This window comes from Oncorhynchus tshawytscha, unplaced genomic scaffold (assembly GCF_018296145.1).
Source record: "Oncorhynchus tshawytscha isolate Ot180627B unplaced genomic scaffold, Otsh_v2.0 Un_contig_3521_pilon_pilon, whole genome shotgun sequence".
Taxonomy (NCBI): Eukaryota; Metazoa; Chordata; class Actinopteri; order Salmoniformes; family Salmonidae; genus Oncorhynchus; species Oncorhynchus tshawytscha.
Window position 1 is genome coordinate 25001 of NW_024609370.1, and position 24461 is coordinate 49461.

Below are 24461 nucleotides of genomic sequence, written 5' to 3' on the forward strand. Positions count from 1 at the left end.
TCTCTGTCTGTCTCTCTCTCTCCCCGTGTCTCTGTCTGTCTCTCTCTCTCCCCGTGTCTCTGTCTGTCTCTCTCTCTCCCCGTGTCTCTGTCTGTCTCTCTCTCTCTCCCCGTGTCTCTGTCTGTCTCTCTCTCTCCCCGTGTCTCTGTCTGTCTCTCTCTCTCTCCCCGTGTCTCTGTCTGTCTCTCTCTCTCTCCCCGTGTCTCTGTCTGTCTCTCTCTCTCCCCGTGTCTCTGTCTGTCTCTCTCTCTCCCCGTGTCTCTGTCTGTCTCTCTCTCTCCCCGTGTCTCTGTCTGTCTCTCTCTCCCCGTGTCTCTGTCTGTCTGTCTCTCTCTCTCCCCGTGTCTCTGTCTGTCTGTCTCTCTCTCTCCCCGTGTCTCTGTCTCTCTCTCTCCCCGTGTCTCTGTCTCTCTCTCTCCCCGTGTCTCTGTCTCTCTCTCCCCGTGTGTCTGTCTGTCTCTCTCTCTCCCCGTGTGTCTGTCTGTCTCTCTCTCTCCCCGTGTGTCTGTCTGTCTCTCTCTCTCCCCGTGTGTCTGTCTGTCTCTCTCTCTCCCCGTGTGTCTGTCTGTCTCTCTCTCTCCCCGTGTGTCTGTCTGTCTCTCTCTCTCCCCGTGTCTCTGTCTGTCTCTCTCTCTCCCCGTGTCTCTGTCTGTCTCTCTCTCTCCCCGTGTCTCTGTCTGTCTCTCTCTCTCCCCGTGTCTCTGTCTGTCTCTCTCTCTCCCCGTGTCTCTGTCTGTCTCTCTCTCTCTCCCCGTGTCTCTGTCTGTCTCTCTCTCTCTCCCCGTGTCTCTGTCTGTCTCTCTCTCTCTCCCCGTGTCTCTGTCTGTCTCTCTCTCTCTCCCCGTGTCTCTGTCTGTCTCTCTCTCTCTCTCCCCGTGTCTCTGTCTGTCTCTCTCTCTCTCTCCCCGTGTCTCTGTCTGTCTCTCTCTCTCTCTCCCCGTGTCTCTGTCTGTCTCTCTCTCTCTCTCCCCGTGTCTCTGTCTGTCTCTCTCTCTCTCCCCGTGTCTCTGTCTCTCTCCCGTGTCTCTGTCTGTCTCTCTCTCTCCCCGTGTCTCTGTCTGTCTCTCTCTCTCTCCCCGTGTCTCTCTGTCTGTCTCTCTCTCTCCCCGTGTCTCTCTGTCTGTCTCTCTCTCTCCCCGTGTCTCTGTCTCTACCCGTGTCTCTGTCTGTCTCTCTCTCTCCCCGTGTCTGTCTGTCTCTCTCTCTCCCCGTGTCTCTCTTTCTCTCTCTCCGTCTGTCTCTCTCTCCGTGTCTCTGTCTGTCTCTCTCTCCCGTGTCTCTGTCTGTCTCTCTCTCCCGTGTCTCCGTCTGTCTCTCTCTCCCCGTGTCTCTGTCTGTGTCTCTCTCTCCCTGTGTCTCTGTCTGTGTCTCTCTCTCCCCGTGTCTCTGTCTCTCTCTCTCCCCGTGTCTGTCTGTCTCTCTCTCTCCCCGTGTCTCTGTCTGTCTCTCTCTCTCCCGTGTCTCTCTCTCTCCCCGTGTCTCTGTCTCTCTCTCTCCCCGTGTCTCTGTCTCTCTCTCTCCCCGTGTCTGTCTGTCTCTCTTTCTCTCTCTCCGTCTGTCTCTCTCTCCCGGTGTCTCTGTCTGTCTCTCTCTCCCCGTGTCTCTGTCTCTACCCGTGTCTCTGTCTCCCCGTGTCTCTCTCTCTCCCCGTGTCTCTGTCTCTCTTTCTCTCTCTCCGTCTGTCTCTCTCTCCGTGTCTCTGTCTGTCTCTCTCTGTCTCTCTCTCCCTCTGTCTCTCTCTCCGTGTCTCTGTCTGTCTCTCTCTCCCGTGTCTCCGTCTGTCTCTCTCTCCCGTGTCTCCGTCTGTCTCTCTCTCCCGGTGTCTCTGTCTGTCTCTCTCTCTCCCCGTGTCTCTGTCTGTCTCTCTCTGTCTGTCTCTCTCTCTCCCCGTGTCTCTGTCTGTCTCTCTCTCCCCGTGTCTCTGTCTGTCTCTCTCCGTGTCTCTCTCCGTGTCTCTCTCTCTCCCCGTGTCTCTGTCTGTCTCTCTCTGTCTGTCTCTCTCTCCCCGTGTCTCTGTCTGTCTCTCTCTCCCCGTGTCTCTGTCTGTCTCTCTCCGTGTCTCTCTCTCTCCCCTTGTCTCTGTCTGTCTCTCTCCGTGTCTCTCTCTCTCCCCTTGTCTGTCTGTCCTCTCTCATAAATCAGAAAGGAAACCTAGTTGCTGTTCCGTTGTGATGATGGAGGGTCCCTGACGTCTGTCTCTCTCTCCGTCTGTCTCTCCTCAGGGTCATGACTGTTGTCCCATGCTGTTCCGTTGTGATGACGGAGGGTCCCTGACGTTTGTCTCTAAGCTGGACCTTCCCAAAGCCTCCATCACTAGAAACATCTCCGCTATGGAGCGTTTCAGAAACATGGACAAGAGAGCGACCACAGAGGACCGTAACACAGCCCTGGAGACACTGCACCAGAACTCCATCACGTAGGGGGGACACACACACACACACACACACACTGCACCATAACTCCATCACGTAGGGGACACACACACACACACACTGCACCAGAACTCCATCACGTAGGGGGGCACACACACACACACACACACACACACTGCACCATAACTCCATCACGTAGGGGACACACACACACACACACACTGCACCATAACTCCATCACGTAGGGGACACACACACACACACACACACACTGCACCATAACTCCATCACGTAGGGGGCACACACACACACACACTGCACCATAACTCCATCACGTAGGGGACACGTCCAGGGGACACACACACACACACACTGCACCATAACTCCATCACGTAGGGGACACACACACACACACACTGCACCATAACTCCATCACGTAGGGGACACACACACACACACACACACTGCACCATAACTCCATCACGTAGGGGACACACACACACACACACACACACACTGCACCATAACTCCATCACGTAGGGGACACACACACACACACACTGCACCAGAACTCCATCACGTAGGGGGCACACACACACACACACACACACACACACTGCACCATAACTCCATCACTTAGGGGACACACACACACACACACTGCACCATAACTCCATCACGTAGGGGGCACACACACACACACACTGCACCCAGTTATATTGTCTCTAATCTACCAAAAGTTTTGAGAATGACACAAATATTAATTTCCAATACGTTTGCTGCTTCAGTGTCTTTAGATATTTTTGTCAGATGTTACTATAGAATAGTGAAGTATAATTACAAGCATTTCATTAGTGTCAAAGGCTTTTATTGACATTTACATGAAGTTGATGCAAAGAGTCAATATTTGCAGTGTTGACCCTTCTTTTTCAAGACCTCTTCTTCCACCCTGGTATGCTGTCAATTAACTTATGGGCCACATCCTGACTGATGGCAAACCATTCTTGCATAATCAATACTTGGAGTTTGTCAGAATTTGTGGGTTTTGTTTGTCCACCCGCCTCTTGAGGATTGACCACCAATGCTCAATTACGGTCTGGGAGTTTCCTGGCCATTGACCCAAAATATTGATGTTTTGTTCCCGAGCCACTTAGTTATTACTTTTGCCTTATGGCAAGGTGCTCCATCATGCTGGAAAAGCCATTGTTCGTCACCAAACTGTTCCTGGATGGTTGGGAGAAGTTGCTCTCGGAAGATGTGTTGGTACCATTCTTTATTCATGGCTGTGTTCTTAGGCAACATTGAGTGAGCCCACTCCCTTGGCTGAGAAGCAACCCCACACATGAATGGTCTCAGGATGCTTTACTGTTGGCATTACACAGGACTGATGGTAGCGCTCACCTTGTCTTCTCCGGACAAGCTTTTATCAGGACGCCCCAAACAATCAGAAAGGGTATTCATCTGAGAAAATGACGTTACCCCAGTCCTCAGCAGTCCAATCCCTGTACCTTTTGCAGAGTATCAGTCTGACCCTGATGTTTTTCCCGGAGAGAAGTGGCTTCTTTGCTGCCCTTCTTGACACCAGGCCATCCTCCAGAAGTCTTCGCCTCACTGTGCGTGCAGATGCACTCACACTTGCCTGCTGCCATTCCTAAGCAAGCTCTGTACTGGTGGTGCCCCGATCCCACAGCTGAATCAACTTTAGGAGACGGTCCTGGTGCTTGCTGGACTTTCTTGGAGCCTTCTTCACAACAATTGAACCGCTCTCCTTGAAGTTCTTGATGATCCGATAAATGGTTGATTTTGGTGCAATCTTACTGGCAGCTATATCCTTGCCTGTGAAGCCCGTTTTGTGCAAAGCAATGATGACGGCACGTGTTTCCTTGCAGTTAACCGTGGGTAACATATGAAGAACAATGATTCCAAGCACCACCCTCCTTTTGAAGCTTCCAGTCTGTTATTTGAACTCAATCAGCATGACAGAGTGATCTCCAGCCTTGTCCTCGTCAACACTCACACCTGTGTTAACGAGAGAATCACTGACATGATGTCAGCTGGTCCTTTTGTGGCAGGGCTGAAATGAGGTGGAAATGTTTTTGGGGATTCAGTTCATTTGCATGGCAAAGAGGGACTTTGCAATTAATTGCAATTCATCTGATCACTCTTCATAACATTCTGGAGTATATGCAAATTGCCATCATACAAACTGAGGCAGCAGACTTTGTGAAAATTTATATTTGTGTCTCAACTTTTGGCCTCAACTGTAGTGTTTATCTATGAGGGAGACCAGAGGGACTGTCTGACCCTGTTATATTGTCTCTCCACTCAGGTGTATGGCAGGAAGGAATAACACCTCACAGTACAAAGAAACGCTTTCTATGTTTGTTGTGTTTTTTTGCAAACCCTCCCCTAACCCGAACGACACTGAGCCAATATCTATGAGGGAGATTTGAGGGACTGTCTGACCCTGTTATATTGTCTCTCCTCCAGTCAGGTCTCTATGAGGGAGACCAGAGGGACTGTCTGACCCTGTTCTATTGTCTCTCCAGTCAGGTCTCTATCTATGAGGGAGACCAGAGGGACTGTCTGACCCTGTTCTATTGTCTCTCCAGTCAGGTCTCTATCTATGAGGGAGACCAGTCTGACTGTCGTAAGTTCTGCACCACTGGCATCGATGGAGCCATGACCATCTGGGACTTCAAGGTAACACACACACACACACACGGAGAGACACACACTCACACACACGGAGAGACACACACTCACACACACACACACACGGAGACAGAGACACCCACAGACAGAGACACCCACACACACACAGAGAGACAGAGACACACACAGACAGAGACACCCACACACACAGACACACACACAGAGACACCCAAACACAAACACATACAGCCACACACACACACACAGAGACACATTCCTGGTCAGGTTCATTAATTAGTTGTCATCACATTGTGATTTTTCAAACCTTAAAGCAGAATGTAATTAATGATATTCACTGGAATGAAATGTTGACAAGAGGACAACATGGCCCACAGCTGAAGACCAGACTTAGTCAGTAGACTGTTATTGACAGAGGACAACATGGCCCCCAGCTGAAGACCAGACTTAGTCAGTAGACTGTTATTGACAGAGGACAACATGGCCCCCAGCTGAAGACCAGACTTAGTCAGTAGACTGTTATTGACAGAGGACAACATGGCCCCCAGCTGAAGACCAGACTTAGTCAGTAGACTGTTATTGACAGAGGACAACATGGCCCCCGGCTGAAGACCAGACTTAGTCAGTAGACTGTTATTGACAGAGGACAACATGGCCCCCAGCTGAAGACCAGACTTAGTCAGTAGACTGTTATTGACGGAGGACAACATGGCCCCCAGCTGAAGACCAGACTTAGTCAGTAGACTGTTAATGACAGAGGACAACATGGCCCCCAGCTGAAGACCAGACTTAGTCAGTAGACTGGTGACTCTTGTTATTGACAGAGGACAACATGGCCCCCAGCTGAAGACCAGACTTAGTCAGTAGACTGTTATTGACAGAGGACAACATGGCCCCCAGCTGAAGACCAGACTGAGTCAGTAGACTGTTATTGACAGAGGACAACATGGCCCCCGGCTGAAGACCAGACTTAGTCAGTAGACTGATATTGACAGAGGACAACATGGCCCCCAGCTGAAGACCAGACTTAGTCAGTAGACTGTTAATGACAGAGGACAACATGGCCCCCAGCTGAAGACCAGACTTAGTCAGTAGACTGTTATTGACAGAGGACAACATGGCCCCCAGCTGAAGACCAGACTTAGTCAGTAGACTGTTATTGACGGAGGACAACATGGCCCCCAGCTGAAGACCAGACTTAGTCAGTAGACTGTTATTGACAGAGGACAACATGGCCCCCAGCTGAAGACCAGACTTAGTCAGTAGACTGTTATTGACGGAGGACAACATGGGCCCCCGGCTGAAGACCAGACTTAGTCAGTAGACTGTTATTGACAGAGGACAACATGGCCCCCAGCTGAAGACCAGACTTAGTCAGTAGACTGTTATTGACGGAGGACAACATGGCCCCCAGCTGAAGACCAGACTTAGTCAGTAGACTGGGGGACTGTTATTGACAGAGGACAACATGGCCCCCAGCTGAAGACCAGACTTAGTCAGTAGACTGTTATTGACAGAGGACAACATGGCCCCCAGCTGAAGACCAGACTTAGTCAGTAGACTGTTATTGACAGAGGACAACATGGCCCCCAGCTGAAGACCAGACTTAGTCAGTAGACTGTTATTGACAGAGGACAACATGGCCCCCAGCTGAAGACCAGACTTAGTCAGTAGACTGTTATTGACGGAGGACAACATGGCCCCCAGCTGAAGACCAGACTTAGTCAGTAGACTGGGGGACTGTTATTGACAGAGGACAACATGGCCCCCAGCTGAAGACCAGACTTAGTCAGTAGACTGTTATTGACAGAGGACAACATGGCCCCCAGCTGAAGACCAGACTTAGTCAGTAGACTGGGGGACTGTTATTGACAGAGGACAACATGGCCCCCAGCTGAAGACCAGACTTAGTCAGTAGACTGTTATTGACAGAGGACAACATGGCCCCCAGCTGAAGACCAGACTTAGTCAGTAGACTGTTATTGACAGAGGACAACATGGCCCCCAGCTGAAGACCAGACTTAGTCAGTAGACTGGGGGACTGTTATTGACAGAGGACAACATGGCCCCCAGCTGAAGACCAGACTTAGTCAGTAGACTGTTATTGACAGAGGACAACATGGCCCCCAGCTGAAGACCAGACTTAGTCAGTAGACTGGGGGACTGTTATTGACAGAGGACAACATGGCCCCCAGCTGAAGACCAGACTTAGTCAGTAGACTGTTATTGACAGAGGACAACATGGCCCCCAGCTGAAGACCAGACTTAGTCAGTAGACTGTTATTGACAGAGGACAACATGGCCCCCAGCTGAAGACCAGACTTAGTCAGTAGACTGTTATTGACAGAGGACAACATGGCCCCCAGCTGAAGACCAGACTTAGTCAGTAGACTGGTGACTCTGTTATTGACCAATGTGTTGTTGTCTCCTCAGAGTCTGGAGGCGTCCATCCAGGGGCTGAGGATCATGTGAAGGACCAGCTAACCACCCCCTCCCGTTTTCCTGACAACCCCCTACCAAGCGGCCAGTAACATTCTGACCACGCTAAGAAGTATCTGATTAAAAAGCACTGACTACACACACACACACACACACACACACACACACACACACACACCCTCTCTGAGCTGACATTACCGCTGATTGTTTATGTAAATGAAGGGTCATAGGTCAACTTGACGACCCCGGGATGTACCATTCCACATCAGTGTGTTTTTTAAAATGTAATAATAACAGTTTTTTTTTGTCTCTGAAGCGACTTCGGCTCTACAACACTAAGTTACCATTGAAGGATGTGCTGAGTAGCCAATGTGACCAAATGGCACACTATTCCCTATATAGTGCACTACTTTAGACCAGAGTCCTATAGCGGCTATCCTCTGTGATGTGTCCGTATGGGCCCATGGTCAGAAATAGTTTACTGTCAAGGAACTAGGGTGCTATTTGGGATGGTTCCTATGTCATTAGATGGAGGATGTACCTATGATGTGTCTAATTCAGCTGCAGGAGAAATAAAGAATCAATTGACACTACCGAGTCGCCTGTCTGTCTGTTGCTCTACCGAGTCGCCTGTCTGTCTGTTGCTCTGCCGAGTCGCCTGTCTGTCTGTTGCTCTGCCGAGTCGCCTGCCTGTCTGTTGCTCTGCCGAGTCGCCTGTCTGTTGCTCTGCCGAGTCGCCTGTCTGTTGCTCTGCCGAGTCGCCTGTCTGTCTGTTGCCCTGCCGAGTCGCCTGTCTGTCTGTTGCCCTGCCGAGTCGCCTGCCTGTCTGTTGCCCTGCCGAGTCGCCTGCCTGTTGCCCTGCCGAGTCGCCTGCCTGTCTGTTGCCCTGCCGAGTCGCCTGCCTGTCTGTTGCCCTGCCGAGTCGCCTGCCTGTCTGTTGCCCTGCCGAGTCGCCTGCCTGTCTGTTGCCCTGCCGAGTCGCCGCCAGGAAATGATCACAAGCATCTGGTGGAACAGAACAAGAAACAGGGAAGGTGGATAATGAAGAGGGGAGTCTCATCTACTCTCTCTCTCCCACCCTAGTCTACTCTCTCTCTCTCTTCTACCCTCTCTCTCTCTTCTACCCCCTCTCTCTCTCTCTCTCTCTCTCTTCTACCCCCCTCTCTCTCTCTCTTCTACCCCCTCTATCTCTCTCCCACCCTAGTCTACCCTCTCTCTCTCTCTCTCTTCTACCCCCTCTCTCTTCTCTCTCTTTCTCTCTCTCCCTTCTCTCTCCCTTTTCTGTTGCAGATGTGAATGTTCTACTCTAACTCCTCCCTCTCTGTAGAAGCCAAGTCTTTTCTACTTCTCTTTTTGCGGAAGTTTATATTTTCTCCCTCCCCCGGCCTCACCCCTCCCTCTGTCCTCTTTTTGCGGAAGTTTCTATTTTCTCCCTCCCTGCTTTTTTGCAGAAGCAAGTTCTGCCTCTACCTTCAGCCCCGTCTCCTTTTTTTTTTTTTTTGCAGAAGTTTGTTTTCCCTCCCCCGGCCTCACCCCTCCCTCTGTTCCTCTTTTTGCGGAAGCAACTTTTTCTACCTCCGTCTCGTCTACAGAAGTGTCTGTTCTCTCTCCGTCACTCTGTCGGTAGCTTTCGCGTCGACTGGCCAGAGTCCGCGAGCTGTTCTCTCCACTCATCTCTCCTTCCGTATCATCCCTCCATCTCAGGGTAAGTACACGTTCTCTCGGCTGACCGGTCATGTCCAGACATGTCTGGTTGGTTCTACTGATTAACAGACACAACCAGGCAGAAACCTTTTCTTTTTTTTTCTTCAACACAAAACAATGAAAATTATGAGGAAAAGTTACCAAGATGACACGTTTTCAACGTTGTGTAATGAAGGAGGCAGGACTCGAACCCTCGACCTTTCTAGCCCGAGCGCGCGCACACTCTCACCGGCCAAGCACGCGCACTGTCGTGGCTGCAAGGGTCCGATCCCACTTCTGACACCAGTGTAATGAAACGGGCAGGGAAGCAGGACTCGAACCCTCGACCTTTCTTGGCCGAAAGTCCAGCGCGCGCTATAAGCGGCACAGTCGATATCCGCTCTTATAACCCCAACCCCCCAGGGTGGAGAGGGAGAGAGAGACCCCCAGGGTGGAGAGGGGGAGAGAGACCCCCAGGGTCGTTACAGTAGAGAGGGAGAGAGACCCCCAGGGTCGTTACAGTAGAGAGGGAGAGAGAGACCCCCAGGGTCGTTACAGTAGAGAGGGAGAGAGAGACCCCCAGGGTCGTTACAGTAGAGGGAGAGAGAGACCCCCAGGGTCGTTACAGTAGAGCGTGAGAGAGAGACCCCCAGGGTGGAGAGGGAGAGAGACCCCCAGGGTGGAGAGGGAGAGACCCCCAGGGTCGTTACAGTAGAGAGAGAGAGAGAGAGAGAGTACACAGTGTGACATCACAGCAGCAAGATTTGTGACCTGTTGCCATGAGAAAAGGGCAACCAGTGAAGAACAAACACCATTGTAAATACAACCCATATTTATGTTGATTTATTTTATCTTGTGTCCTTTAACCATTTGTACATTGTTAAAACACTGTATATATATATAATATGACATGTGTAATGTCTTTTATTGTTTTGAAACTTCTGTATGTGTAATGTTTACTGTTAATTTTTATTGTTTATTTCACTTTATATATTCACTTTATATATTATCTACCTCACTTGCTTTGGCAATGTTAACACATGTTTCCCATGTCAATAAAGCCCATGAATTGAATTGAATTGAATTGAATTGAGAGAGAGGCAGCCGCAGATAGAGGGACGTTGTTCCAGCTGCAGTGTCGCCGCTGTTCTGTGTGGAGTCAGACACGCCCGCTTTACGTTAGTCCGGGAACCATGGCAATGACAGTTGGTTAGCTAGCGTGTCGCCGCTGTTCTGTGTGGAGTCAGACACGCCAGCTTTACGTTAGTCCGGGAACCATGGCAATGACAGTTGGTTAGCTAGCGTGTCGCCGCTGTTCTGTGTGGAGTCAGACACGCCCGCTTTACGTTAGTCCGGGAACCATGGCAATGACAGTTGGTTAGCTAGCGTGTCGCCGCTGTTCTGTGTGGAGTCAGACACGCCCGCTTTACGTTAGTCCGGGAACCATGGCAATGACAGTTGGTTAGCTAGCGTGTCGCCGCTGTTCTGTGTGGAGTCAGACACGCCCGCTTTACGTTAGTCCGGGAACCATGGCAATGACAGGTTGGTTAGCAGCACGCCTTATTGAAGATGTAGCGGACACCTTTTAAACAGACCGTTTCCTGTGGTTACAAGGCCACGTTGTGTTGTTGTGTTGATGTGTTTTATAGACCGTGTGTGTGTGTGTTTGACCTGTATCATTCATTTTATGCCACAGGGGCTCAGTCTAACACAACCTAGACCTGACTGTATCTCTGACTCTCTGTCAATCCAATTCAATTCATGGGCTTTATTGGCATGGGAAACGTGTGTTAACATTGCCAAAGCAAGTGAGGTAGATAATATATAGAAAGTGAATATATAAAGTGAAATAAACAATAAAAATTAACAGTAAACATTACACATACAGAAGTTTCAAAACAATAAAGACATCTCTCTCTCTCAAGTTTTCAGTTAAATAGTGATTTTTATGACCAATTTAAAGTGTGTGTCACGTTGCAGTCTAGTGCAAAAAAAAATATTGTTTTTTATTCAACAGGAACTACAGAGGCCTCTTTGGCTCATCTGACTTTCTGGTTCTGCATTGTCCCGATTTGGTTATGGCTTACCACAGCTTCCTGCTCGAGCCAATCAGCTGCCACTCCTGGAACAAGGACCGGACCCGTGAGTAGGACACTCTCTCTGATTGGTCAATAGGACTTCCTCACCTACAGAAGTAGAATCACCAGAGGAAACCCAACTCAGATGGTGTTGAACAGGAACTCACAAAGCTGAGTTGTAGTAAAGTTAATTTGATATTCATTACAGGTAGTATTGAAACACACCAAGAACTTAAACTGATCCAAGTTAAACAAAAAAAAACAGTCTGACGGGGGGCTGTGATTGGCTCCCATGTGGCTGGAGGTATTTCCTGTTGTAGCGAGAGGGCTGTGATTGGCTCCCATGTGGCTGGAGGTATTTCCTGTTGTAGCGAGAGGGCTGTGATTGGCTCCCATGTGGCTGGAGGTATTTCCTGTTGTAGCGAGAGGGGTGGAGTTCTGGGTCTCTCAGAGAGAGACGTCTGTGTTCTACAGAGCTCAGGAAACTAACTCCATATTTGGGCTGTTTCGATCTGAGTCTTCGGTTTCTGCTCAAAATGGATGGTGGGTCTGGGCAGAGCACACAGACACACGCGCGCACGCAACCACAGTGTGTGAGTCATACAAACAGGAACAGGAGGTGAACTGGCGGTTTTCAATTCTGACACGAGAGAAACACACTGAGAGGCAGACAGACCCGCTGAGAGGCAGACAGACCCGCTGAGAGGCAGACAGACAGCCTGGTTCCTCTCTAGGTTTCTTCCTAGGTTTTGGCCTTTCTAGGGAGTTTTTCCTAGCCACCGTGCTTCTACACCTGCATTGCTTGCTGTTTGGGGTTTTAGGCTGGGTTTCTGTCAGCACTTTGAGATATCAGCTGATGTACGAAGGGCTATATAAATAAATTTGATTTGATTTGACAGACCCGCTGAGAGGCAGACAGACCCGCTGAGAGGCAGACAGACCCGCTGAGAGGCAGACAGACCCGCTGAGAGGCAGACAGACCCGCTGAGAGGCAGACAGACCCGCTGAGAGGCAGACAGACCCGCTGAGAGGCAGACAGACCCGCTGAGAGGCAGACAGACCCGCTGAGAGGCAGACAGACACGCTGAGAGGCAGACAGACACACACATAGATGTGAGAGGAGTGTGACCTTGCTTCCCACGCTATACTGTTGCAAACACACTCACTCACACGAACCAACAGCCCTCTGAATATAATGTAATATCTCCCTATAGAGATTGATCTGATGATATAGTGTGATCTCTGCCTATAGAGATTGATCTGATATACATAGTGTGATATCTCCCTGTAGAGATTGATCTGATATATATATATATATATATAATATTAGTGTGATCTCTCCCTGTAGAGATTGATCTGATGTATATAGTGTGATCTCTCCCTATAGAGATTGATCTCTGCCTATAGAGATTGATCTGATGTATATAGTGTGATCTCTCCCTATAGAGATTGATCTGATATATATAGTGTGATATCTCCCTGTAGAGATTGATCTGATATATATATATATATATATAATATTAGTGTGATCTCTCCCTGTAGAGATTGATCTGATGTATATAGTGTGATCTCTCCCTATAGAGATTGATCTCTGCCTATAGAGATTGATCTGATGTATATAGTGTGATCTCTCCCTATAGAGATTGATCTGATATATATAGTGTGATATCTCCCTGTAGAGATTGATCTGATATATATATATATATATATATAATATTAGTGTGATCTCTCCCTATAGAGATTGATCTGATGTATATAGTGTGATCTCTCCCTATAGAGATTGATCTCTGCCTATAGAGATTGATCTGATGTATATAGTGTGATCTCTCCTTGTAGAGATTGATCTGATATATATATATATATAATATTAGTGTGATCTCTCCCTATAGAGATTGATCTGATATATATAGTGTGATTGATCTGATATATATAGTGTGATTGATCTGATATATATAGTGTGATTGATCTGATATATATAGTGTGATTGATCTGATATATATAGTGTGATTGATCTGATATATATAGTGTGATCTCTCCCTATAGAGATTGATCTGATGTATATAGTGTGATCTCTGCCTATAGAGATTGATCTGATATATATAGTGTGATTGATCTGATATATATAGTGTGATCTCTCCCTATAGAGATTGATCTGATATATATAGTGTGATTGATCTGATATATATAGTGTGATCTCTCCCTGTAGATATTTATCTGATATACAGTGTAATATCTCCCTATAGAGATTGATCTGATATATATAGTGTGATCTCTCCCTATAGAGATTGATCTGATATATATATAGTGTGATCTCTCCCTATAGAGATTGATCTGATATATGTAGTGTGATCTCTCCCTATAGAGATTGATCTGATATATATAGTGTGATCTCTCCCTATAGAGATTGATCTGATATATATATAGTGTGATCTCTCCCTATAGAGATTGATCTGATGTATGTAGTGTGATATCTCCCTGTAGAGATTGCTCTGTGTCCCAACAACCATGATGTCCACATCTATAAGAAGGACGGGACCAAGTGGACCAAGATTCATGAACTGAAGGAGCACAACGGACAGGTCACAGGTGAGACACATTATAGAGGCATTTATTAGAGAGTTCTTGTTTCTGGCCCTGTTCTCCCTAACTGTATATGCCCCCCTCCCATCTCTCCAGGTATAGACTGGGCTCCAGACAGTAACTCCATAACCCCCCTCCTCTCCCATCTCTCCAGGTATAGACTGGGCTCCAGACAGTAACTCTATGCCCCCCTCCCATCTCTCCAGGTATAGACTGGGCTCCAGACAGTAACTCTATGCCCCTCCCATCTCTCCAGGTATAGACTGGGCTCCAGACAGTAACTCTATGCCCCCCCCTCCCATCTATCCAGGTATAGACTGGGCTCCAGACAGTAACTCTATGCCCCCCTCCCATCTCTCCAGGTATAGACTGGGCTCCAGACAGTAACTCTATGGCCCCCCCTCCCATCTCTCCAGGTATAGACTGGTCTCCAGACAGTAACTCTATGCCCCCCATCTCTCCAGGTATAGACTGGGCTCCAGACAGTAACTCTATGCCCCCCTCCCATCTCTCCAGGTATAGACTGGGCTCCAGACAGTAACTCTATGCCCCCTCCCATCTCTCCAGGTATAGACTGGGCTCCAGACAGTAACTCTATGCCCCCCCCTCCCATCTCTCCAGGTATAGACTGGGCTCCAGACAGTAACCGTATCGTGACCTGTGGGACGGATCGTAACGCGTATGTCTGGTCTCTGAAAGGGGAGGTGTGGAAGCCCACCCTGGTCATCCTCCGTATCAACCGGGCTGCTCGCTGTGTCAGCTGGTCTCCCAAGGAGAACAAGTTCGCTGTGGGCAGCGGGTCACGCCTCATATCCATCTGCTACTTTGAACAGGAGAATGACTGGTGAGGACTAGACAGGACTGGGTTTAACTATATCTGTTATAGAGAATGACTGGTGAGGACTAGACAGGACTGGGTTTAACTATATCTGTTATAGAGAATGACTGGTGAGGACTAGACAGGACTGGGTTTAACTATATCTGTTATAGAGAATGACTGGTGAGGACTGAACAGGACTGGGTTTAACTATATCTGTTATAGAGAATGACTGGTGAGGACTGAACAGGACTGGGTTTAACTATATCTGTTATAGAGAATGACTGGTGAGGACTGAACAGGACTGGGTTTAACTATATCTGTTATAGAGAATGACTGGAGAGGACTGAACAGGACTGGGTTTAACTATATCTGTTATAGAGAATGACTGGTGAGGACTGAACAGGACTGGGTTTAACTATATCTGTTATAGAGAATGACTGGTGAGGACTAGACAGGACTGGGTTTAACTATATCTGTTATAGAGAATGACTGGTGAGGACTGAACAGGACTGGGTTTAACTATATCTGTTATAGAGAATGACTGGTGAGGACTGAACAGGACTGGGTTTAACTATATCTGTTATAGAGAATGACTGGTGAGGACTAGACAGGACTGGGTTTAACTATATCTGTTATAGAGAATGACTGGTGAGGACTGAACAGGACTGGGTTTAACTATATCTGTTATAGAGAATGACTGGTGAGGACTAGACAGGACTGGGTTTAACTATATAACTGTTTCAGTTTTGTTCCCTATGTAACAGGCTGTCCTCAATACCATCCTACTCCCTGTCCTCAATACCATCCTAGTCCCTGTCCTATGTAACAGGCTGTCCTCAATACCATCCTAGTCCCTGTCCTCAATACCATCCTAGTCCCTGTCCTCAATACCATCCTAGTCCCTGTCCTCAATACCATCCTAGTCCCTGTCCTCAATACCATCCTAGTCCCTGTCCTCAATACCATCCTAGTCCCTGTCCTCAATACCATCCTAGTCCCTGTCCTCAATACCATCCTAGTCCCTGTCCTCAATACCATCCTAGTCCCTGTCCTATGTAACAGGCTCTGTCCTCAATACCATCCTAGTCCCTGTCCTCAACACCATCCTAGTCCCTGTCCTCAATACCATCCTAGTCCCTGTCCTCAATACCATCCTAGTCCCTGTCCTCAATACTATCCTAGACTCTGTCCTCAATACCATCCTAGTCCCTGTCCTACATGGTGCAGTACTTCCTTCAACCAGGTTTCAACCATATCTCAACCAGGTTTCAACCATATCTCAACCACGTTTCAACCCTGTTATTCCCAGGTGGGTCTGTAAGCACATCAAGAAGCCGATCCGTTCCACCGTCCTCAGTCTGGACTGGCATCCTAACAACGTTCTGCTGGCGGCTGGATCCTGTGACTTCAAATGCAGGTAGAGAGAGACAGACCGTCAGAGACCATCTTTCAGCCTCATCAGTAGAGAGAGAGAGACCGTCAGAGACCATGTTTCAGCCTCATCAGTAGAAAGACAGACCGTCTTTCAGCCTCATCAGTAGAGAGAGACAGACCAGCCTCATCAGTAGAGAGAGAGACCGTCAGAGACCATGTTTCAGCCTCCTCAGTAGAGAGACATACAGAGACCATGTTTCAGCCTCATCAGTAGAGAGACAGACCGTCAGAGACCATGTTTCAGCCTCATCAGTAGAGAGACAGACCGTCAGAGACCATGTTTCAGCCTCATCAGTAGAGACCGACAGTCAGAGACCATGTTTCAGCCTCATCAGTAGAGAGAGAGAGAGAGAGAGACAGACAGAGACCATGTTTCAGCCTCATCAGTAGAGAGAGACAGACAGAGACCATGTTTCAGCCTCATCAGTAGAGAGAGAGAGAGAGAGAGAGAGAGAGACAGTCAGAGACCATGTTTCAGCCTCATCAGTAGAGAGAGACAGACCGTCAGAGACCATGTTTCAGCCTCATCAGTAGAGAGAGACAGACCGTCAGAGACCATGTTTCAGCCTCATCAGTAGAGAGAGACAGACCGTCAGAGACCATGTTTCAGCCTCATCAGTAGAGAGAGACAGACCGTCAGAGACCATGTTTCAGCCTCATCAGTAGAGAGAGACAGACCGTCAGAGACCATGTTACAGCCTCATCAGTAGAGACAGTCAGAGACCATGTTTCAGCCTCATCAGTAGAGACAGACCGTCAGAGACCATGTTTCAGCCTCATCAGTAGAGAGACAGACTGTCAGAGACCATGTTTCAGCCTCATCAGTAGAGAGACAGACCGTCAGAGACCATGTTTCAGCCTCATCAGTAGAGAGACCGACCGTCAGAGACCATGTTTCAGCCTCATCAGTAGAGAGAGAGACAGTCAGAGACCATCTTTCAGCCTCATCAGTAGAGAGAGACCATCAGAGACCATGTTTCAGCCTCATCAGTAGAGAGACAGACCGTCAGAGACCATGTTTCAGCCTCATCAGTAGAGAGACAGACCGTCAGAGACCATGTTTCAGCCTCATCAGTAGAGAGACAGACCGTCAGAGACCATGTTTCAGCCTCATCAGTAGAGAGAGAGACCGTCAGAGACCATGTTTCAGCCTCATCAGTAGAGAGACAGACCGTCTTTCAGCCTCATCAGTAGAGAGACAGACAGTCAGAGACCATGTTTCAGCCTCATCAGTAGAGAGACAGACCGTCAGAGACCATGTTTCAGCCTCATCAGTAGAGAGAGACTGTCAGAGACCATGTTTCAGCATCATCAGTAGAGAGAGAGAGACAGACAGAGACCATGTTTCAGCCTCATCAGTAGAGAGACAGACCGTCTTTCAGCCTCATCAGTAGAGAGACAGACAGTCAGAGACCATGTTTCAGCATCATCAGTAGAGAGAGAGAGACAGACAGAGACCATGTTTCAGCCTCATCAGTAGAGAGACAGACCGTCAGAGACCATGTTTCAGCCTCATCAGTAGAGAGACAGAGACCGTCAGAGACCATGTTTCAGCCTCATCAGTAGATAGAGAGACAGACCGTCAGAGACCATGTTTCAGCCTCATCAGTAGATAGAGAGACAGACAGAGACCAGATTTCAACTATACTTCAAGATTTACATCACTTTAATCATTCAACTCTCCTCTACACTCTAATCTACTCTACATAATTATCTTCCCTCTCCCCTTAATATATTACCCCCCTCTCTCCCCCAGGGTTTTCTCGGCCTACATCAAGGAGGTGGAGGAGAAGCCCGGCCCCACAGTGTGGGGGTCCAAGATGCCCTTTGGAGAGGTGCTGTTTGAGTCTGGGCCCTCAGGGGTGTCTGGGGGGCTGGAGAGGGGGCAGGAGGAGGATGGGTCCACGGGGTCTGTTTCTCCCACAGCGGGAACCGCCTGGCCTGGACGTCACATGACTCGACTGTGGCGATCGCAGAGGAGGCAAGACCAGCACGTAAGGAGAGAGAGAACACTGATCTCTCTGTGTGTATTCTAGGATCAGCAGTCTGATCTCTCTGTGTGTATTCTGATCTCTCTGTGTGTATTCTGGTATCAGCAGTCTGATCTCTCTGTGTGTATTCGGATCTCTGTGTGTATTGTAGTCTGATCTCTCTGTGTATTCTGATCTCTGTGTGTATTCTGGTATCAGTAGTCTGATCTCTCTGTGTGTATTCGGATCTCTGTGTGTATTGTAGTCTGATCTCTCTGTGTATTCTGATCTCTGTGTGTATTCGGATCTCTGTGTGTATTGTAGTCTGATCTCTCTGTGTATTCTGATCTCTGTGTGTATTCTAGGATCAGTAGTCTGATCTCTCTGTGTGTATTCTGATCTCTGTGTGTATTCTAGGATCAGCAGTCTGATCTCTCTGTGTGTATTCTGATCTCTCTGTGTGTATTCTGATCTCTCTCTGTGTGTATTCTGGTATCAGCAGTCTGATCTCTCTGTGTGTATTCTGATCTCTGTGTGTATTCTGGTATCAGCAGTCTGATCTCTCTGTGTGTATTCTAGGATCAGCAGTCTGAGCTCTGAGACCCTTCCTCTGCTGTGTGTCAGCTTTATCACTGAGAACAGCCTGGTGGCCGCTGTGAGTACACACACACACACACACTTCCCCTCTCTCTCGCCTGTGTCTGTCTCACTGTCTCTCGCTCTCTCCTGTGTCTGTCTCACTGTGTCTCTCCTCTCTCTCCTGTGTCTGTGTCTCTCCTCTCTCTCCTGTGTCTGTGTCTCTCCTCTCTCTCCTGTGTCTGTCTCTCTCATCTCTCTCCTGTGTCTGTCTCTCTCATCTCTCTCCTGTGTCTGTCTCACTGTGTCTCTCCTCTCTCTCCTGTGTCTGTCTCTCTCCTCTCTCTCCTGTGTCTGTCTCTCTCATCTCTCTCCTGTGTCTGTCTCACTGTGTCTCTCCTCTCTCTCCTGTGTCTGTCTCTCTCCTCTCTCTCCTGTGTCTGTCTCACTGTGTCTCTCCTCTCTCTCCTGTGTCTCTCTCTCTCTCCTGTGTCTGTCTCACTGTGTCTCTCCTCTCTCTCCTGTATCTCTCTCCTGTGTCTGTCTCACTGTGTCTCTCCTCTCTCTCCTGTGTCTGTCTCTCTCATCTCTCTCCTGTGTCTGTCTCACTGTGTCTCTCTTGTGTCTGTCTCACTGTGTCCCTCTTTCTAGGGTCATGACTGCTACCCGGTGCTGTTTGTGTATGACGGTACTAAGGGCTCAGTAACGTTCGGAGGGAAGCTGGACGTTCCCAAGCAGACGTCTCAGAGAGGGATCAGCGCCAGGGAACGCTTCCAGAACCTGGACCGCCGAGCCACCTCCTCTGAGACCACCGAGCAGGGCCTGGAGAGTCTGCACAAGAACAGCATCAGGTGGGGTCTGTGTGTGTCTGGGGTCGTAATGACTGTATCTGTGTGTGTCTGGGGTCGTAATGTCTGTGTGTGTGTGGGGTCGTAATGACTGTGTGTGTGTGGGGTCGTAATGACTGTCTGTGTGTGTGTGGGGTCGTAATGACTGTCTGTGTGTGTCTGGGGCCGTAATGACTATCTGTGTCTGGGGTCGTAATGACTGTATCTGTGTGTTTCTGGGGTTGTAATGACTGTATCTGTGTGTGTCTCGGGTTGTAATGACTGTATCTGTGTCTGGGGTCGTAATGACTGTATCTGTGTGTTTCTGGGGTCCTAATGACTGTATCTGTGTGTGTCTGGGGCCGTAATGACTGTCTGTGTGTCTGGGGTCGTAATGACTGTATCTGTGTGGGGTCGTAATGACTGTATCTGTGTGTGTCTGGGGCCGTAATGACTGTCTGTGTGTGTCTGGGGTCGTAATGACTATCTGTGTGTGTCTGGGGTCGTAATGACTGTATCTGTGTGTGTCTGGGGTCGTAATGACTGTATCTGTGTGTGTCTGGGGTCGTAATGACTGTATCTGTGTGTGTCTGGGGTCCTAATGACTGTATCTGTGTGTTTCTGGGGTCGTAATGACTGTCTGTGTGTTTCTGGGGTCGTAATGACTGTGTCTGTGTGTTTCTGGGGTCGTAATGACTGTATCTGTGTATTTCTGGGGTCGTAATGACTGTCTGTGTGTATTTCTGGGGTCGTAATGACTGTGTGTATTTCTGGGGTCGTAATGACTGTGTCTGTGTATTTCTGGGGTCGTAATGACTGTGTCTGTGTATTTCTGGGGTCGTAATGACTGTGTCTGTGTATTTCTGGGGTCGTAATGACTGTATCTGTATTTCTGGGGTCGTAATGACTGTCTGTGTATTTCTGGGGTCGTAATGACTGTATTTCTGGGGTCGTAATGACTGTCTGTGTGTATTTCTGGGGTCGTAATGACTGTGTATTTCTGGGGTCGTAATGACTGTGTCTGTGTATTTCTGGGGTCGTAATGACTGTGTGTGTGTCTGGGGTCGTAATGTCTGTGTGTATTTCTGGGGTCGTATTGACTGTATTTCTGGGGTCGTAATGACTGTGTCTGTGTATTTCTGGGGTTGTAGTGTCTGTGTATTTCTGGGGTTGTAGTGTCTGTGTATTTCTGGGGTCGTAGTGACTGTATTTCTGGGGTCGTAATTACTGTGTGTCTGTGTATTTCTGGGGTCGTAATGACTGTGTGTCTGTGTGTATTTCTGGGGTCGTAATGACTGTGTGCTAACTGTCTCTTTGTATTTCAGTCAGATCTCTGTGCTGGAGGGAGGGAAGAGTAAATGTTCCACGTTCTGTACCACTGGGATGGACGGAGGAATGGTCACATGGGACGTCAAGGTACACACACACACACTACACACACACTACACACACACACACTACACACACACACAGTCTGACACGTTACTGTAGTTGTGCCTTGTCACCGTTGTCATGACTTCTGGAATAGTTGTGCAGTGAGCCATGAAGAGATGATGTCTAAATATCATCTTCTACTGTCCCAGAGTCTGGAGTCTGCCCTGAAGGATCTCAAGATAGTCTGATACCATGATCCTCTTCTTCTGTTCCCAGAGTCTGGAGTCTGCCCTGAAGGGTCTCAAGATAGTCTGATGCCATGACCCTCAGCCGACCAGCCGACCAGCCGGGATATGAAGAAATCTCACCTCTTTGCCTTTCTGCTTCTCTGCGTCTGTCTGTCTCAGCTGCTGCTGGAGACATCTCCTTTCTGTCTCTGTTGAGCATCTGCTCGAAGCACGGCAGCCATGACAACGCCGTCTGCATTCCACATGGCACCCTGTTCTTTTTATATAGGTAGACCAGGACCCATAGGACACCATTTGAGACACATCTTGTTTGTTTTTGTTCTATCTTCTTATCTTCTTTGCTTTAGAATCCAGGAAATGTTCTGTTCTGTTCCGTCCAGGTGTTCTGTTCCGTCCAGGTGTTCTGTTCCGTCCAGGTGTTCTTTTCCGTCAGTGGTTCTGTTCCGTCAGGTGTTCTGTTCCGTCAGGTGTTCTGTTCCGTCAGGTGTTCTGTTCCGTCAGGTGTTCTGTTCCGTCAGGTGTTCTGTTCCGTTCAGGTGTTCTGTTCCGTCCAGGTGTTCTGTTCCGTTCAGGTGTTCTGTTCCGTCAGTGGTTCTGTTCCGTCAGGTGTTCTGTCAGGTGTTCTGTTCCGTCAGGTGTTCTGTTCCGTCAGGTGTTCTGTTCCGTCAGGTGTTCTGTTCCGTCAGGTGTTCCGTCAGGTGTTCTGTTCCGTCAGGTGATCTGTTCCGTCAGGTGTTCTGTTCTGTCAGGTGTTCCGTCAGGTGTTCTGTTCCGTCAGGTGTTCTGTTCCGTCAGGTGTTCTGTTCTGTCAGGTGTTGTGTTCCGTCAGGTGTTCTGTTCCGTCAGGTGTTCTGTTCCGTCAGGTGTTCTGTTCCGTCAGGTGTTCTGTTCCGTCAGGTGTTCTGTTCCGTCAGGTGTTCCGTCAGGTGTTCTGTTCCGTCAGGTGTTCTGTTCTGTCAGGTGTTCCGTCAGGTGTTCTGTTCTGTCAGGTGTTCTGTTCCGTCAGGTGTTCTGTTCTGTCAGGTGTTCCGTCAGGTGTTCTGTTCCGTCAGGTGTTCTGTTCTGTCAGGTGTTCCGTCAGGTGTTCTGTTCTGTCAGGTGTTCTGTTCTGTCAGGTGTTCTGTTCTGTCAGGTGTTCTGTTCTGTCAGGTGTTCTGTTCTGTCAGGTGTTCTGTTCTGTCAGGTGTTCCGTCAGGTGTTCTGTTCTGTCAGGTGTTCTGTTCTGTCAGGTGTTCTGTCAGGTGTTCTGTTCTGTCAGGTGTTCTGTTCTGTCAGGTGTTCTGTTCTGTCAGGTGTTCTGTTCTGTCAGGTGTTCTGTCAGGTGTTCTGTCAGGTGTTCTGTCAGGTGTTCTGTCAGGTGTTCTGTTCCGTCAGGTGTTCTGTTCCGTCAGGTGTTCTGTTCCGTCAGGTGTTCTGTTCTGTCAGGTGTTCTGTCAGGTGTTCTGTTCTGTCAGGTGTTCTGTCAGGTGTTCTGTTCTGTCAGGTGTTCTGTCAGGTGTTCTGTCAGGTGTTCTGTCAGGTGTTCTGTACTGATAGTTGTACCTGGACATACAGCTGTGTTCTTAAGATTCACTTTGGCTTCTGGAATTAGTTTACTTGGGTTTTAGTTTGGATGTTCACACATGAATTTGTTGGATTTACAGCACAGGACCAAGAAGAAAATAATATCTAAACTTGAGATTTTTCACTTCGAATAAAAAAATAAAAAGTAAAAAATTAAATAGAATGGACTAATACCCCTTACAAAAAATGATTACAGTTTTTGATACTGCAGTCAGTGCAGTCAGTGCAGTCTACTGTGGTATTTTGGACATAGTAATTTCAGAATAACTGCAGTTAAACTGCACGCTGACCGCAGTCTTTTTTTCGTAACGGGAAATGATTCTGAATTGTAATTAATTTGGTTGGAGGCAGGTGATTAGTTTACTGTGTGATGTATTATATCTGTGGTAAGTTGCCTACAGGGTAAAAAAAAACAACAAAAAAAAGCCATTCAACCAGTTTTGAAAAGTGGAAACAGGACATTCTGCTCCGATGAACTCCGTTATCAAGTGTCGATATATTAGAGCGCAGCTGTTCGCTAAAGGACTTATTATAGTAGGACGCGTCAGAGTGGAAGGCTACAGCAGGTATATAATCATGAAGAAAGCCAAGCAGCGGTACCTGTTAAATGCTTATGCTGGTCATAATATGCATTTTAATAAATGAATTTACTATCATAGACGGTGTGTGTGTCTGTCCAAGTGTTTGATAAGAATGATCTGACGTCGACTAGTAACTGTTATGAAAATGTGTCGGAGTTTCAGACCGCAGTTTTTATATAAACTTTTCACCGTAGATCATTCAGACACTTAAATTCAGATCTGTTTTGTTCAGGTGTCGGACTCACTAGCGGCCACATTCAGTACGTAGGTAAAACTACCAAAAGTCTTGGTTGTAGATGTTGGGTTCAAGCTTTTGCTGGACGTGTTTTTATGTTAAATATTACGACACATGATGATGTTTGACAGAAATACCGACTTGCTGCTGTATCAGTTTTTGTTCTAGAAAATAAAGAGAAAGAACCAACTATTCTCCAATATCTCTGGTCGCTTAAAACAACATCATGACTTGGGTCCAGATTGAACCGTTACCGAATCCGGTAAAAAAAAAATATATATTAATAATAATAATAATAATAACAATAATGAAAATAAAAATAGTTTTTTTTTAATTATTATTATTTTTTTCTTCCGCGACGCAGTTAGACTGTTTTCCCTAGAAACCGTTTACATCGTTCGCACTTCCGGGTGTTGCCTGCTATGAATCACGCGCATTATCGTCGCTGCAGCACCTTCGGCATTCCCGGATACTCACCAGTCGGTGATCACCAGCAGCATCAGGTTTAGATGTCTTTTAGATATCTAGTAGCAACACACCGCTGGAATCAAGACGGTCGAGGAAAAAGCGCTGCTGAAACGCACAACTCTGAAGACATATTTTTTATCATTACACCCACGTCTCTCTACTGTTGCTTTTTTTCCCCCCCTTCACATTTTAAATGAATCTTGTAAGGTATGTGGTTTTGTGTTTTTATAACTTGCACCTAAATGTGTAAACATCGCGACTCCCAGTTAATAGACGTTGTATCAACGTTTAGAATGTGTTGGTTTGATAAGCCGAACAGACCGATATCGCCCAATAACCAGCGGTGATGTTTCTAACCTATTTGGGACTCCTGTGACTGCTGGCCTGAATTAGTTGGGTTTTATGTAACGCTATTATTAGGTACAATAGTGTAACGACCCTGGGTTTATAAGCGCGGATATCGAGTCTGCCGCTGGAGCTTTTGCGGTACTGGACTTCGGGCTAGAAGGTCGAGGGTTCGAGTCCTGCTCCCCGCCGTTT

At 48.0% G+C, this 24461-nt stretch overlaps 2 protein-coding genes and 1 pseudogene across 4 annotated transcripts in view; all 3 read left to right on the forward strand.

Moving 5' to 3' along the window:
* Positions 1-7533, forward strand: part of LOC121844671 (actin-related protein 2/3 complex subunit 1A) — a 16882-nt gene extending 9349 nt beyond the window's left edge. For 2 of the 3 annotated variants that reach the window (XM_042315025.1, XM_042315024.1), the window contains exons 8-10: positions 2223-2416; positions 4922-5075; positions 7479-7533. In XM_042315025.1, the coding sequence (XP_042170959.1) occupies positions 2223-2416; positions 4922-5075; positions 7479-7517 (387 nt within the window). In that variant the 3' untranslated portion in view covers positions 7518-7533. The remainder of the gene's footprint in view (positions 1-2222; positions 2417-4921; positions 5076-7478) is intronic. The other variant, XM_042315026.1, reaches the window with a different exon arrangement.
* A 1491-nt stretch (positions 7534-9024) lies between these two features.
* LOC121844670 lies at positions 9025-23295 on the forward strand (annotated as a pseudogene).
* Positions 23296-23834: 539 nt separating this feature from the next.
* LOC121844672 (monocyte to macrophage differentiation factor 2-like) overlaps positions 23835-24461 on the forward strand; it is a 40542-nt gene continuing 39915 nt past the window's right edge. The window contains exon 1 of the mRNA XM_042315027.1: positions 23835-24128. Within this exon, the coding sequence (XP_042170961.1) occupies positions 24115-24128 (14 nt within the window). The 5' untranslated portion in view covers positions 23835-24114. The remainder of the gene's footprint in view (positions 24129-24461) is intronic.